Source organism: Lagenorhynchus albirostris, chromosome X (genome assembly GCF_949774975.1).
Source record: "Lagenorhynchus albirostris chromosome X, mLagAlb1.1, whole genome shotgun sequence".
Classification (NCBI taxonomy): domain Eukaryota; kingdom Metazoa; phylum Chordata; class Mammalia; order Artiodactyla; family Delphinidae; genus Lagenorhynchus; species Lagenorhynchus albirostris.
Window position 1 is genome coordinate 74,673,306 of NC_083116.1, and position 14,897 is coordinate 74,688,202.

General features: G+C 36.3%; 1 protein-coding gene across 1 annotated transcript in view; it reads left to right on the forward strand.

The window, feature by feature from the left end:
• The window catches only part of OPHN1 (oligophrenin 1), a 611,865-nt gene that overhangs the window by 472,104 nt on the left and 124,864 nt on the right, over positions 1–14,897 (forward strand). Inside the window, exon 18 of the mRNA XM_060138347.1 lies at positions 711–816. Within this exon, the coding sequence (XP_059994330.1) occupies positions 711–816 (106 nt within the window). The remainder of the gene's footprint in view (positions 1–710; positions 817–14,897) is intronic.

Below are 14,897 nucleotides of genomic sequence, written 5' to 3' on the forward strand. Positions count from 1 at the left end.
GTGAGGGTGGAAGGGTACACAGGAAATAAGGCATATGGAATCACTTAAAAAGTTGGCAGCTGAAGAAGCATTAAAAGTTTTGACTGAGGCCACTGTATGAGTATCCCTCCCTACCTTGATGTGACTCTTCTGCATTATGCCTTGTATGGTATTCAGGAAAATGATTCAGGGGATTTGTCTTCATAATGAATATTTGTTGAGGCAAGAGAGCTTTGATCTTTACTCTGAGGTCTCTCAGTGATTTTCATAGGAACCCAGAGGCAGAAGCATACCTCCTAGTTCCACAAGGAAAGTGGGTGGGCAAGGGATTCCAGCTGGAAGTTTACATGTGGAACTTTAGGAGCAACCTGCTGTATCCAGAATTCTGACTTGCTCTGAGACAGTCTTGTCTTCTCTACTCATATTTCTTTTCTCTTCTCTCTTCTAATTCTTCATCTTTCTAGGCCTATTTCTTTGTTTTCAATCTATGTTTTTATCTTTTAGTCAGTCTCCCTCCCTCTCTTTCTTTCAGTGTCTGTTTCTTGGTCTCTCTTTGTCATTGTGTCCCTGTGTCTATATATCTCTCTCTTTCCATCTATTTGACTCTATGTGTCTCTGATTGTGTCTGTGTGCACATGTGCACATGTGTGTGTGTGCCTGTGTGTATATGTATGAGAGTTTGCTTGATCCAGTTGCCCAGAAGGCAAAACTATCTCTCTGTTCTCTCTCAGAGTCTGACAACCTGGATTATCGGCTGGGAGCTATTCATTCCTTGGTATATAAGCTACCGGAAAAGAACAGAGAGATGCTGGAACTTCTTATAAGACACTTGGTCAAGTAAGTAACTTCTAGGTTTTCAGGAAGAGTTCCTATTAGAGGGCTGGCCCACATGGTAGCACTGCAGATTAACTGTCAGCTCATTAATGAGCTGTGAGCTCATTAATGAGCTGTCTGTCAGCTCATTAAGTCTCAGCCCCCAACTGCTTCATCCTGGGCAGTCTGAGTGCTCTGTGAGAAAGTCAGTTTTCCCTTTACCCTTAGATATATCCTCTCAGGGTCATCATGCATCTTAGTTGAGGGGTTGTCTCAGTTGAATGGTAACACCAGGTAGAATGGTGGCTGAGCACAGGCTTTGCTGTCAGATAAATGTGGGTTCAAATCCCAGCTGTGTAATCTTAGGAAAACCTCTCTTAACCTGTTTGATCATCTATAAAATGAGAGTAGTATTCCCTACCACATAAGACTGTTGTGTGGATTTGAATGAACACAGGTGAAGTACGTGGCACATAGGAAGTTCTCAAGACATGGGAGTTATGATTATGGTCACCTTCTTTGCTTGGGTGTGGCATGTAGGAACAGATAGCAGCATTCCAGAGAGTAGGTCTGGTGATAGGCTCTAAGATGGGTGGGTGTAAGGGCATGTGTGCCCCACTGTGGTGCTTCCTGGCATGAAGGTTCAATGTTGTGAATAAAGATGAATTTACTTGACTCATAAAAGGCTAGCTGCTCTAAGGAAACAGTATGGTGCAGCAGAAAATACTCTGTCCAGGAGTCAGCAAACCTGGGTTCTAGTGTCAGTTCTGCTACTAGCTTTCTTGATGACCACGGGCAGGTCTCTCTTAAGACCACTCCTGGTGTATTAAAAAGTAAATAAGTGAGACAACAAGCTTAGAAAAATTGTGATGCCTTTTAAGTGTTTGTGTTTAACAAAATAAAGCTATCAGCACACTCATAAATGCATTGATGAGATATTTTAACCTCATTTGGAGAATATCTCAAAACACCTAAAATTGAGGCCCTTAGTGAAGGTTAAATGGCCCTCTTTGCCTCCTGCTGTAATAAATCCTGATCACTCTGTACCTCTGGACCTCAGGTTCCCCTGTGATATGATAATATCTCTCCAAGATCTGACCAACTCTGACATTCTAAGTTTTTGTTTTGGAGTTTTTTTTAATACGTCTATAGCCAATATTGCAGACAAATAGGCAGAATTAACAAGACAATAGCTTTTATATTTATTGCCAATGTTTGTAATTTGGGCTAATAGCAAACATTAAAAAGCATTTTCTTTCCAAAAAATTGTTTATGATAATCTCCGTAAAGTACAAAAATCAGCACATGTTGTTAATTTGAAGTTGCCCGGGGAAAAGGGACTTTGGGTTCAAATTTCAGCTTTATTGCTAATTTGCTATGAACCTAAAGAAAGTCCATCCTACTCTCTGGGCCTCAGTTTGGTCATCTATAATATGAGGGGACTGGAATAGCTAATCTCAAAGTGTTCTTCCAGCTCTTACTTTCTAAGAGTCTTAATATGTGACATGAGCCAAGGATTCAATTGAAGATTCTCCTACTAGCAGTTAGTGAGAGACACCTACCTCCCTCCACCAAAAGGCTGGCCATCTACCTTACTTGAAGAATCTTGCTCCTCAAAATCCTTAGAACAAAAGGAACAATAGACACAGACACACAAAACACAGAACTAGAATGACAAATAACCTTAAATATGTGAAAAACTGTGCAAGTTAACTTGTAATAAGAAAAATGCAAATTAAACCTACATTGAGATACCATTTATTGGCAAACCCTAAAGCTTGACCACATTCTGTTTATGAGACTTTGGGGCACAGGGAGTCCAACACATTGCTGGTGTTAATGCAATACAAACACAGACGTACAGGACGGGAATTTGGCAATATCTAACAAATCTGCATTTTCAATTATCCTTTAACCCAGCAACTCCACTTTTAGGCATCTACTCTGAAGATATACCTCCACAAATACAAAACAACATATGCACAAGTTTGTGTCAGTGCAGTGTAATTTTTAGTAACAAAATATTGGAAGCAACATAAATATTCAACAATAAGTGACTAGTTTTGTAAATCATGGTATATTCAAGCAATGTGGTATTATATAGTCATTAAAAAGAATGAGGAAAATATGAATTTTGTTTTTGAAGTGATTTCCAGATGCATTACAAATTTCTGTACAAAAACTTGTACACAAATATTCATAGCATCATTATCCATAGTTGTCCAAAGGTGGAAACAGCCCATATGACCATCAAATGCTGAATGGAAAAAATAAAATATGGTATAAACATACAATGGAAAATTATTCAGCCATAAAAGGAATCAAGTATATGGATGAACCTTGAAAATATTATGCTAAGTGAAAGAAGCCAGACACAAAAGGCTACATATTACATTACTCCATTTTTATGAAATGACCAGAAAAGACAAATCTATAGAGGCAGAATGTAGGTTAATAGTTGCCTAGGACTGAGACATGTGAAGTAACAGCTAATGGTTACAGGGTTTCTTTTTGGAGTGGTGAAAGTGTTCTGGAATTAGATAGTGATGATTGTTGGACAACTCTGTGAATATATTAAAAACCACTGAATTGTACCTTTTACAAGGGTAAATTTTATGGTACATGAAATATATCTCAATAAAGCTGTTATAAAAACAAACTAGTGAAAATGGTTACTATGGAGGTGTTGACCTGAAATAGACTACCAGATATTTCTTCAGCAAAGGTGGGTTTATTTGGGATGAGCAGAGATTTGTAATTTGGAATCTGCAACCATGCCAAACAATGGGCAAGTCCTCACCTGACAAGGGAAGGACAACGCTTTTATAGAGGGGAAAAGGAAGTTGGGAGGGCTACAGTAAACAAAGAGTCCATAGCTTTTCATTGGCTTGGGTCCTTGGCAGGAAAGAAAAATCTGTTTTCTTCCTGTTGGGCTCTGCTATCATGGCAGGGTATAAGAGCTCCCCCTTCTGGTCTCCTGACTATATTTAATTGAGGCTTCTCTTTTTTTTTTCTTTTCTACAGGGAATAGGTGGTGACTAGGGTGGAAGGGACAAGGATGAGAGCTAGATTCCTCTGAGTCCTCCTTCTATGGTTTTGACTTTTGAGCCATATTAATATTTTAGGTATCCAAAAAGTAAAATTAAATGAAAAGGAAAACATTACAAACCCTAAAATGGAATGCAAAAAATCAAATGAATCTAAATGTTTATCAAATTCATAGCATAGTCATACAGAGAAAACAGTTATTTCATCTAACTTGTGAACACAGCCTCTGATTCATGCTAATGAAATATATTCTAAAAACAGGAAAAACTGCAAAAAAAGTTGTAAGCATCAGCCAGTAGGTTTATTAGTACTAGTAATATTATAATTATAACTTGAAATTATTTTATGTATATGTATCTCATAAGGATAAAGTAAAAAATAGTAAATATATTAATATTATCAGAAGCCAAGGTTTATGGTGTAAGAAAAAGAGATGTGGATACAAAATTCAAGATGTAAAGAAAAAAAAATTCTCTAATGGTAAAGTTGAATTGAGAATGCCAATATGAACTCATGATTTAAAAACAAAACAACAAAATCTTCTATTCACTTAACGAGTCTTGAGATGATTCTACCCAAGAAAGCAATAAACACATGTAGTGCCCAGATCTTTTGTCTCTAAATAACATTCCCTTCTCAAAAGTGCCAAGTCTTCTTAGAGAACTGGCTGATTCCAGGTCTGGGGCAAGGAAAATACAAGGTGAGTCTTGGATCAAGTATACCTTTGTAAGCAAAGAAGAGCTCATGCACTAATAGGGTCATGTCACAAAGATTCAGGAATCTGCTTGAAAATGCTGACACTGATTACATCTGGAGCAACCGAAACATCAAAAACAATGAGTGCTGTATTTGATAATAACATTTTGAATAAATAAAAATCCATGGGAGGTAGTTAGAGTAAGGAAAGCCCTTTATTACTGAAGAATACCAGCTAATAAGTGTGGGAGGAATGATAGAATTAGAAAAACTAGTTTTCAAAAAGCTACAGTAATCAAAACAGTGTGTTCTTGGCACAAAAACAGACACATGGATCAATGGAACAGAATAGACAGCCCAGAAATAAACCCACACACCTATGGTCAGTTAATCTATGACAAAGGAGGCAAGAATATACAATGGAGAAAAGACAGTCTCTTCAATAAATGGTGCTGGGAAAACTGGACAGCAACATGTAAGAGAATGAAATTAGGACATTCTCTAACACCATACACAAAAATAAACTCAAAATGGATCAAAGACCTAAATGTAAGAGCAGATACTGTAAAATTCTTAGAGTGAAACATAGGCAAGACACTCTTTGACATAAATTGTAGCAATGGTTTTTTTGATCTGTTTCCTAAGGCAAAGTAAACAAAAGCAAAAAAAAAAAAGAACAACAAAAAAAATGGGACCTGATTAAACATATAACCTTTCACACAGCGAAGGAAACCATTGACAAAATAAAAAGACATTCTACCAAATTGGAGAAAATATTTGTAAAAGATATGACCAATGAGGGGTTAATATCTAAAATATATGATCAGCTCATGTAACTCAATATTGAAAAAACAACTCGATTAAAAAATGGGAAGACGTGAATAGATATTTTTCCAACAAAGGCATACAGATCACCAGACACATGAGAAGATGCTCAACATTGCTAATAATCAGAGAAAGCAAACAAAACCACATTGAGATATTACCTCACACCTGTCATGGGGGTGGTGGGATGAATTGGGAGATTGGGACTGACATATATACACTACTATGTATAAAGTAGATAACTAATGAGAACCTACTATATAGCACAGGGAACTCCACTCACTGCTCTGTGGTGACCAAATGGGAAGGAAATCCAAAAAAGAGGGGATCTATGTATACGTATAGCTGATTCAGTTTGATGCACAGCAGAAACTAACACAACACTGTAAAGCAACTATACTACAATTAAAATTATTAAAAAAACACGGACAGCACCAGATGATTTTGATGTTGTAAACGGTAAGGACAAAGTGTCATGCAGCATTGATTAAGTGAAAGGTACTCATTGCAAAAGCAAGGGTGTAAGGATGAGTAAGAGGAAAATAATTTTTAATTGATAGCTCAGAAAAGTATTAATTTTATAATCTCATGTTTTGAATCAATCAAATGTGACACATTATAACCTGCTACCACTTTTCATACAGAGAAGGTAGCATTTGACAGAGTTTAAAAATCAGAATTCAGCTTTTATAGAAAAATAAATAAGGCTTTGGATATGAGTATAAGCTTGACATAACTAAATATTTTTGAGAAAAATTAATAAAAAGGAATTTTAAATGGATGCTCCAGTTCCTACTTAATTTGTAACTTTTTCCCCTAAGTTCAACAGTATATCATAAGAATAAGTGGAAACATTCTGGAGCTAATTTTGGAGCTAAGGGATAATTTTGACCATGCTCTGCAAGTAAACACTACTGATCTGCTACCAAATGAGGCCAACTCCAAGGAAACCTTTGCATTCAAACCAGGAAATATCTCAGAAGAAAATGTAACCCACATATTCATTGCCATTCAAAATGTGGATTAAAGCAATTTGACATCAAAAGTATCCAACTTTACACAAGTAGCTTTGTTTATTTCTCAAGCAGATCACCAGTCGTGGTGAAAGTCATCCAAATCCCAGAGTTAACATTTCTACCTTGGTATTGTCAGTGGTTGGATCTGTTACAATTGTTAGTGTTATTTTAAGTGCCACTATTTATATTTTAAAGAAGAAAAGAAATGCAATTAGATCGAGGACTGGATTTTAATAAAATAAACAAAATTGAAGGATACTGTGAATTTTTAAATTCTGTGTGGATCATTAGCTCATGAAAATAATTTTAAGAAGTCTGAATGGATACGTAGATTAAATATAAACACCCAGAGATATTTGAAATACTGTAAATCAATATTAAAAGTATAATTTTATTTACTCATTGTTTCATTTATCATCCATAGTGATAAATAAAACTCTTTTCTTCTTGCTAAACAAACAAACAAAAAGAATGACTGTCATCAAAATGGAATCCTAGTATGCTGCTGGTGAGAATGTAAATTGGTGCAGCCACTATGGAAAATATTTGGAGGTTCCTCAAAAAACAAAAACTAGAATTACCATATAATCCACTCCTGGGTATATATACAAAGAAAACAAAACACTAATTCAAAAATATACATGCACCCCAGTGTTCATAGCAGCATTATTTACAAAAGCCAAGATGTGGAAGCCTAAGTGTCCATCAACAGATGAATTGATAAAGCAGCTGGTATATATACATACAATGGAATATTACTCAGCCATAAAAGGAATGAAATTTTGCCATTTGCAACAACATGCATAGACTTGGAGGCTATTATGCTAAGGAAATAAGTCAGGCAGAGAAAGACAAGTACTGTATGTTGTCACTTATATGTGGAATCTAAAAAATAAAACAAACGAATGTACATAATAAAACAGAAACAGGCTCACAGGTGTAGAGAACAAACTAGTGGTTACCAGTGGGGAGAGGGAAGTGGAGAGGGGTAAGATAGTGGTAGAGGACTAAGGTACAAAGTACTATTTATAAAATAAATAAGCTACAAGAATATATTGTACAGCACAGGGAATATAGCCAATATTTTATAACTTTGGATGGAGTATAATCTATAAAGATATTGAATCACTATGTTGTACACCTAAAACTAATATTGTAAATCAACTACACTTAAGAAAGAAAGCAAAAAGAAAAACTTCGAGTTTGCAACGTCAGCACCCTGTTTCAGGCATGGATCAAAACCACTGAGTAAAAGAATTTTCAGGAACAAGATATTCATATAGTTTCAAAGTATTACCCACAGATTACTTACTAATTACAAATGGAAACTATATCTTTACAATGAAGTTATCTGGCAAATACCACCTTAATTAATTGATCAAATTTAGCATCACTAATAATGATACAAACTGACCTTATCTACCTTCTGATGGGATACAGTAAGAAGTATACAACATAAACAAATATTTTTGCCAAGAATGTTTAACCCCAATCAAATTTAGCCTTTTAAGTTTACAGGAAATACAGGGTATAGAAAAATGCAGAATGCTTGACATTCTTTTAGACAACTGGCTTGGAATTTTTATAAAAGTCAATGCCCTGGGGAAAAAAGGTAGTGGTACTGTTTTGTATTAAGAGGCTAAAGAAACAGAAACAAATGCAGTGTATGAACTTTGGATCTAGATTTGAAACACCCACCTATAAAATAATTTTTTCATGATATTTGAGAAAATTTGAATATGGACCGGATATCAGGTGATATGGAATTATTATAAATTTTCCTCGGTATAAAAATGTTATTGTGGTTTTGTAGGACAGCATGCTTATTATTTGGAGATGAATACTACAATATTTAGGGTTGAAACAATTTACTTCTAAAGGGCTCAGAAAAAAAATATACAGAGAGAACAAGCAAATGTAGGAAAATGTTAATTCCTGAATTTAGGTATAGACAGTATTAATTTTCATAGTACCATTCTTTCAACTTTTTTGTATCTTTATAACCAAGAGTTATAGGGAAAATGCAAATAAAATAGGCTTAGTTCCAACAGGGAAATTTACACAGGAGAAGAAAATCTATGTGCTTTCAAAATTCACATAATTTTTCTGCCTGCCAACCACTGCTTTCATAAGCTATATGATAATCATAACTTATGCCTTCTTAGTGTGTTCCCACTGCTGGCCCATTTTCTAGGCTAATTACTGGCAAACACAAATTGACATCAGCCAATTTGAGATTCCCAATTATTCCATTCTTTTTGCTTTTTACCTATTGCTTCCATTAATCTGAAGTAGGAGAACGGTACAGGTTACCTCCCCCACAATCTCATGACCAGTGGCATATACAATGCAAGCAAGCCTCAGGCCTAATTCTGCCACTCACGCAGGTATTTATCTCGAAGCAGATTCAAAACAGTTGTACAACCTGTTCTGTAAACTCAGTGAAGTCTCAGCTCTCTTTCCTTTCAGTTGCTCTGACTGCATCATGCATTAAAGTTTAAATTGAAACAGATGAGATAATAATACAGCAACGCAATTGTAGTTCAGGCAATAAAATCCCATGATCTAATGCCCAAATGCAAGACCAAGACCCCTTTGCAATCCTAGGCTTCGGCTACCATTCTATAGGGTGTGAGCTCTTAGGCTTATTAGAATCTTCTTACTTTTGTAATAATAGCACTTGTTATTTCTGAAGCAATACCATTGCATTGTAGAGATTGGAAAATATAGAAGAACAAAACAAGTCAATAAACAAAAATAAAAGCTTTCTATTTTCAGCATCCAAAAGTCACTACTATTAATATATTCGTGCTTTTTCTTCTGGATCTTTCTGTGGGTGTGGGTGTGTGTTTATGTATACACACACACCCCACACAAACACATTTACATTTTTTACCAAATTGAGGTTATGCTGTTCAGTAACACCAAACTTTTTTCAGTTCAACAATTTCCACCTTTTTTCAGTTCAACAAGTTCTACCTCTCCAGAGCATATTAACATTTCCTTAGTTGACCCAAAAATTTGTTTTTCTGTAGAGTCTTTTTTGTTTTTTTTTTAACATCTTTATTGGAGTATAATTGCTTTACAATGGTGTGTTAGTTTCTGCTTTATAACAAAGTGAATCAGTTATACATATACATATGTTCCCATATCTCTTCCCTCTTGCATCTCCCTCCCTCCCATCCTCCCTATCCCACCCCTGTAGGTGGTCACAAACCACCGAGCTGATCTCCCTGTGCTATGCGGCTGCTTCCCACTAGCTAGCTATTTTACGTTTGGTAGTGTATATATGTCCACACCACTCTCTCACTAGTTTTGTCTACTTTCGTCATTGTATTTTTCAGCTTGTTCCCCTATTTTCTTTATTTCTTATAAAGTAGAGGTTGTATTTTAAGGCTAGATGGATTCAAGTTAACTATTTTGGGGATAGAACACATCATAGGTGATTTTGTGTACCTTATGCTGCATCACATCTGAAGATTCATAATATTATTTGACCCATCTTACTGATGTTAAGATTGATCATTGCTCTATTCTAACCTGTCAATGAAAGCTTGAGAATGTCTATACAATATTTCTAGCCAATCCACAATCCATTTATCTTGACACATCTAAGCAATGAGAAGTCAGTTTGCCACCAACCATGCTAATTAACAGAGCCATTGGTGTTGATTGGAGATGAGGTTAGCTGAAGCTTATAGTAGCCCCTCTGGCTTCTGATTAGAGTCTTTTAAATACTAATTAATCAGCCCTAGAGTATGTAAATATGCATTTAAAATTAGAATACTACAACCATAACTGACCTGTCCTAGGGTGTGCATGAAAACTAACAAACACATATATCAAATTTCATCCATTCTAAAGGGCACTTTTCTTTTTCAAATTGTAACCTGAATTCTGGATGCATCTTAGAATCAATTGTTTCTTAAAATCACTGTTGTCAGATAGCAGTTTTTATCTAATTATCATAACGTCTACATGCATGAACATGATCATAGCTGCTCATGTTGTAGTCATTTTAGTTAAATTATGTTCATTGTTGAGTTTATTTTCTATTTAAAATGTCTTCAAAAATATTACATAATGATTTGACAGTGAAAGTTTCTTCTTTCTCAGTGGTACATACTAAAATAATGGTGTGATTGCAATTGATGACATTGATGAAATTTAGGACATTGTACTGGCTATGTTGCAGTATTTAAAGTAAATTATGAATAATATAACACCAATGGTTGAAACCAAAGCTGTCTGCCCTTAAGGGCATCATCTTCAGGAATTGGGATGTTACCAAAAGCTCAGCTTCTCTGTATACCAGTGCCGAATCAAACCTTGGAGACCGAGTTTTGGGTGAATAGAAAAGGATAGCTTTATTATTTTGCTAGGCAAAGGGGGACACAGCTGGTGCGTGCCTGAAAAACTATGTGTCACAACCCCAGAGGATTTGATGAAGGGTTTTATAACAGTGGTTCAAGGGTGGGGTCTCTGACAAGATTAGGTTATGTGTAGGGCCTGCACTCCTCTAATCTGGTCTCAGGTAATCATCTTGATGAGCTTCTCTGGTTCCTTTAGTCTTTCCTCAGGTGGTTTTCTGGCTGCTTCTCCCTTGATTAGCAGCTGTTCAAACCCTCCCTTTGGAACACAGGGAAAGTCATGCAGGCTGGAGTCTTGCCTACAAGAAACGGGGAGGCCTGGGAGCCCCACAGGGCCCTGCTTGGTCTCACTCCCCGCTTTTTACTTGATCCTCCTCAATCTTGAGGAGAACAGATATTAGATTAGAAAGGGAACAATCATTTTGGATAGAGATGTTAATCATAAACTCAGCAGAGGAACTTGGTTTTAGGGGAACTCGGTTTTAATCCCCACTTTGGTTTTATCTTTCCCCAAATCTTTCAGGGAACTGGGTGATGACCATTCTACTTCCTGCTGAGATGGGGTGTCTAAATTTTGGGGAGTAGATACCAAATTTACAATATTTGAGCTCCAAGTCCTGGATCCGAGTCTTATGTGATTAAGATCTCAATCCCTTGGTCTGCCATTTTGGTGCAACAGGCCCAGTTAGAGGTAAGAGGAATGACAACTGGAACTTTAGTAGACAGAAAAGATCTCATTTCCTTAGGAATTCAAGGGAATAAGTCTGAAGCCTAGTGTGGAACTGGTACTTCAGAGAGACTTGTTGTAGCCAGTTGTTTCCAAACCATTTCCTGTATGGGGAAAACCCATTAAGGCAATCCTGAAGACCCAGAAATAGGAAGCTGACCACATATCTGGCAGTTAGAATTATCAAAAGGATCAGCATATGGATGTATAACTTTGTACATAAAAGGTATGAGAAAGAATAAGAAAACAGAACTTTCATTCTGCTTGTCAGAACAAATACTTAAAGTTTCTGAGTAGTAAGAAGAATGTCATAGGATCCCTTCCATTTTTCTTCAAGCTGCTGCTCAGATCCTTGCTCTTTTTTTAAAATTTATTTATTATTTTTGGCTGCGTTGGGTCTTTGTTGCTGCATGCAGGCTTTCTCTAGTTGCGGTGAGCAGGGACTACTCTTTGTTGTGGTGCGCAGGCTTCTCTTATTGTGGAGCACAGGCTCTAGAGCACGTGGGCTTCCGTACATGCAGCACGTGGGGTCAATTGTTGTGGCTCTTGGGCTTTAGAGTGCAGGCTCGGTAGTTGTGGTGCACAGGCTTAGTTGCTCCGCGGTATATGGGATTTTCCTGGAGAAGGGCTCAAACCCATGTCCCCTGCATTGGCAGGCAGATTCTTAACCACTGTGCCACCAGGGAAGCACCCTTGCTCTTTTGCACACTTTCAGCAGCACTGGGTCTCCTGCTTTAAAGGGATGCAAGGGAGCTTCCAGGTGAGGGGGAGACCTGTGGAATACAAACTCATGCAGTGGTTAACAATTGACCAATCTATTGTACATACTGTTTAATTTTTGCCTCCTGTGTTAGAAATGTTTCTCTTTCTTTACTCTTAGGAGGTAAGAGTGGTATCCTGTATACCTAGCCCACTTCTAGGGGCCACCAGTGTACAAAGGAGAGCAATCAGCAAGACCTTTTTCCATTTTAGATGAGTTTCCTGGCATCGTTTGGCGAGCATTTTCTTCAGAGTGTGGTTCATCTTCTTACCCTTTCTGTAGATTGCAGTGTCCATGCTGAGTGAAGTTTCCATTTTATACCTAAACCTTTATTTGCTGTTTGCATTATTTCTGTGATGAAAGCAGATCCATTGTTGCTCTGAATAGTAGAGGGAAGGCCGTACCTAGGAATAATGTCCTTAAGAAGGGTTTTTGTCACTTCAGATGCTTTTTTCCGTTCTGGCTGGAAAGGCCTCTACTCAACGTTGATCCAGGTATAATCCTCTTAAATCTTTAACCAAAATCTTTTGAAGGAGGGTGGGGGACTTTTTAAATCCTTGTGGCATCCTGAGTCTGAAGGAATAGTATAAGGAACTCTCATATGCCTGTAAGGAACTCTCATGTGCCTATCACCCAGCTTCAACAATTTTCAACACGTAGCAAACCTTGTTTCATCTATATCCCTATTCATTTCCCCTCCTCCTATATTATTGTGAAGCAAATCTAAGACATTATTTTATCCATAAATATTTCAGTATGTATATTGAAAAATGAAAATTCTTTGTACATATAAACACAATATAATTATCACATCTGAAAACAAACTGTTAATAATTACTTAATATCATTAAATATTCTGTGTTCAATTTTCCAGTAGTCTCAAATATGTCATATATATATATATATTTTTTTTTAATAAGGATCCAAATAACGTCCACACATAGGAATCTTTTCAGATGTTTTTTAAGTCTCTTTTAATCTCTAGCAGAGGTCAGCAAATGTTTTCCAGAAAGGATTAGATAATACATATTGAAGGCTTTGTGAGCTATATGGACTCTGTTGCAGCTACTTAGTTCTACCTTTATAATACAAAAACAGCCATTGATAATATGTGAATGAATAAGCATAACAATACTCCAATAAAACTTTATCTACAAAAACAGGTTGGATTTGGCCCAAGGGCCATAGTTTGGTGATCCCTTATCTATAGCAGTAGTTCTCAATCTTTTGTGTGTATCAGAATCACTTGGAGGGCTAATAAAGAACACAGAGGCCAAAGTTTGATAGGATAGGGCCTCTGTGTTTTTACCATGTTCCCAATCTGTAAGTTTCTTCTTCATCTCTTTCTTGTTTCTTATAATTTATTTGTTAAAGAAAACAGGTCATTTGTCCTTTAAAGTTTCCCATATTTTGAATCAAGAGGCTTGCTCTGATTCAAGTTCTTTTTTTTTAATTTGTTTTTTGGGGATTTGGGGTGGGTTTTTTTGGTTATTTTGGGTATTGGGGGCGTGGTCTTTACAGTGGGGAGGGCAGACGTACTTAATAAATGGTTCTATGTTCTTCCAACAGTAGACGTGTAATGTGTGACTGTTTCTTTTTTCCATTATTTTCAAGGGAAGGACTTTCTTAGAGTCACTGAATGGCAGAGCTGAAAGACTCTTTAGATTACCCAATAACCACCTCATTTTATAGGTGAGGGAACAGATATCCAGGGATGGAAAAAGATAGGCCCCAAATCATACAACGTGTTAGTGATGGAACCAGTTTAATGAACTTATTCAGTTTTTATTTTTATTTGTTCATATTTGTTGAGGTATAATTGACAAATAAAAATTGTATATATTTATGGTATATTACTTATATACCATAATGATGTTTGGTATATGTATATGTTGTGAAATAATTGCCACAATATAGCTAATTACTATATCTATCACCTCATATAGTTACCGTTTTCTCCCTTCCTTCCTTCCTTCCTTCTCCCCTCCCTCCCTCCTTCCCTTCTTTCTTTCTTTTTCTTTCTTTCTTTCTTTCTTTCTTTCTTTCTTTCTTTCTTTCTTTCATTCATTCTTTCTTTCTTTCTTTCTTTCTTTCTTTCTTTCCTTCCTTCCTTCCTTCTTTCTTTCTTTCTATGAAGAACACTTAAGATCTACCCTCTTAGCAAATTTCAAGCACAAAATACAGTATTGTTAACTATATTCATATTGCTATATATTAGATCTCTAAAACTTACTCATCTTATATAACTGAAAATGTGTACCTCTTGACCAACATCTCCCCCATTTTCCCCTCCCCCAGCCCCTGGCAACTACCATTCTACTCTGTGTCTGGCTTATTTCACTTAACATAATGTCCTCCAAGTTCATCCATGTTGTTGCAAAAGGCAGGATTTCCTTCTTTTTTAAAGCTTATTGATATTCCATTGTGTGTATATGTTTATCTGTTTGTCCATCTAAGGACACTTAGGCTATTGTGACTAATGCTGCAATGAATATGGGAGTACAGATATTCTCTTTGAGATACTGATTTCATTTCCTTTGAATATATACCTAGAATTGGGATTGCTGGATCATAAGGTAGTTCTGTTTTTATAGGCATTTTAATTTATGACCTCTGATCTAAACCATCTAATCAAAATTATTTTTTCCTAAACTGGAGGCTTT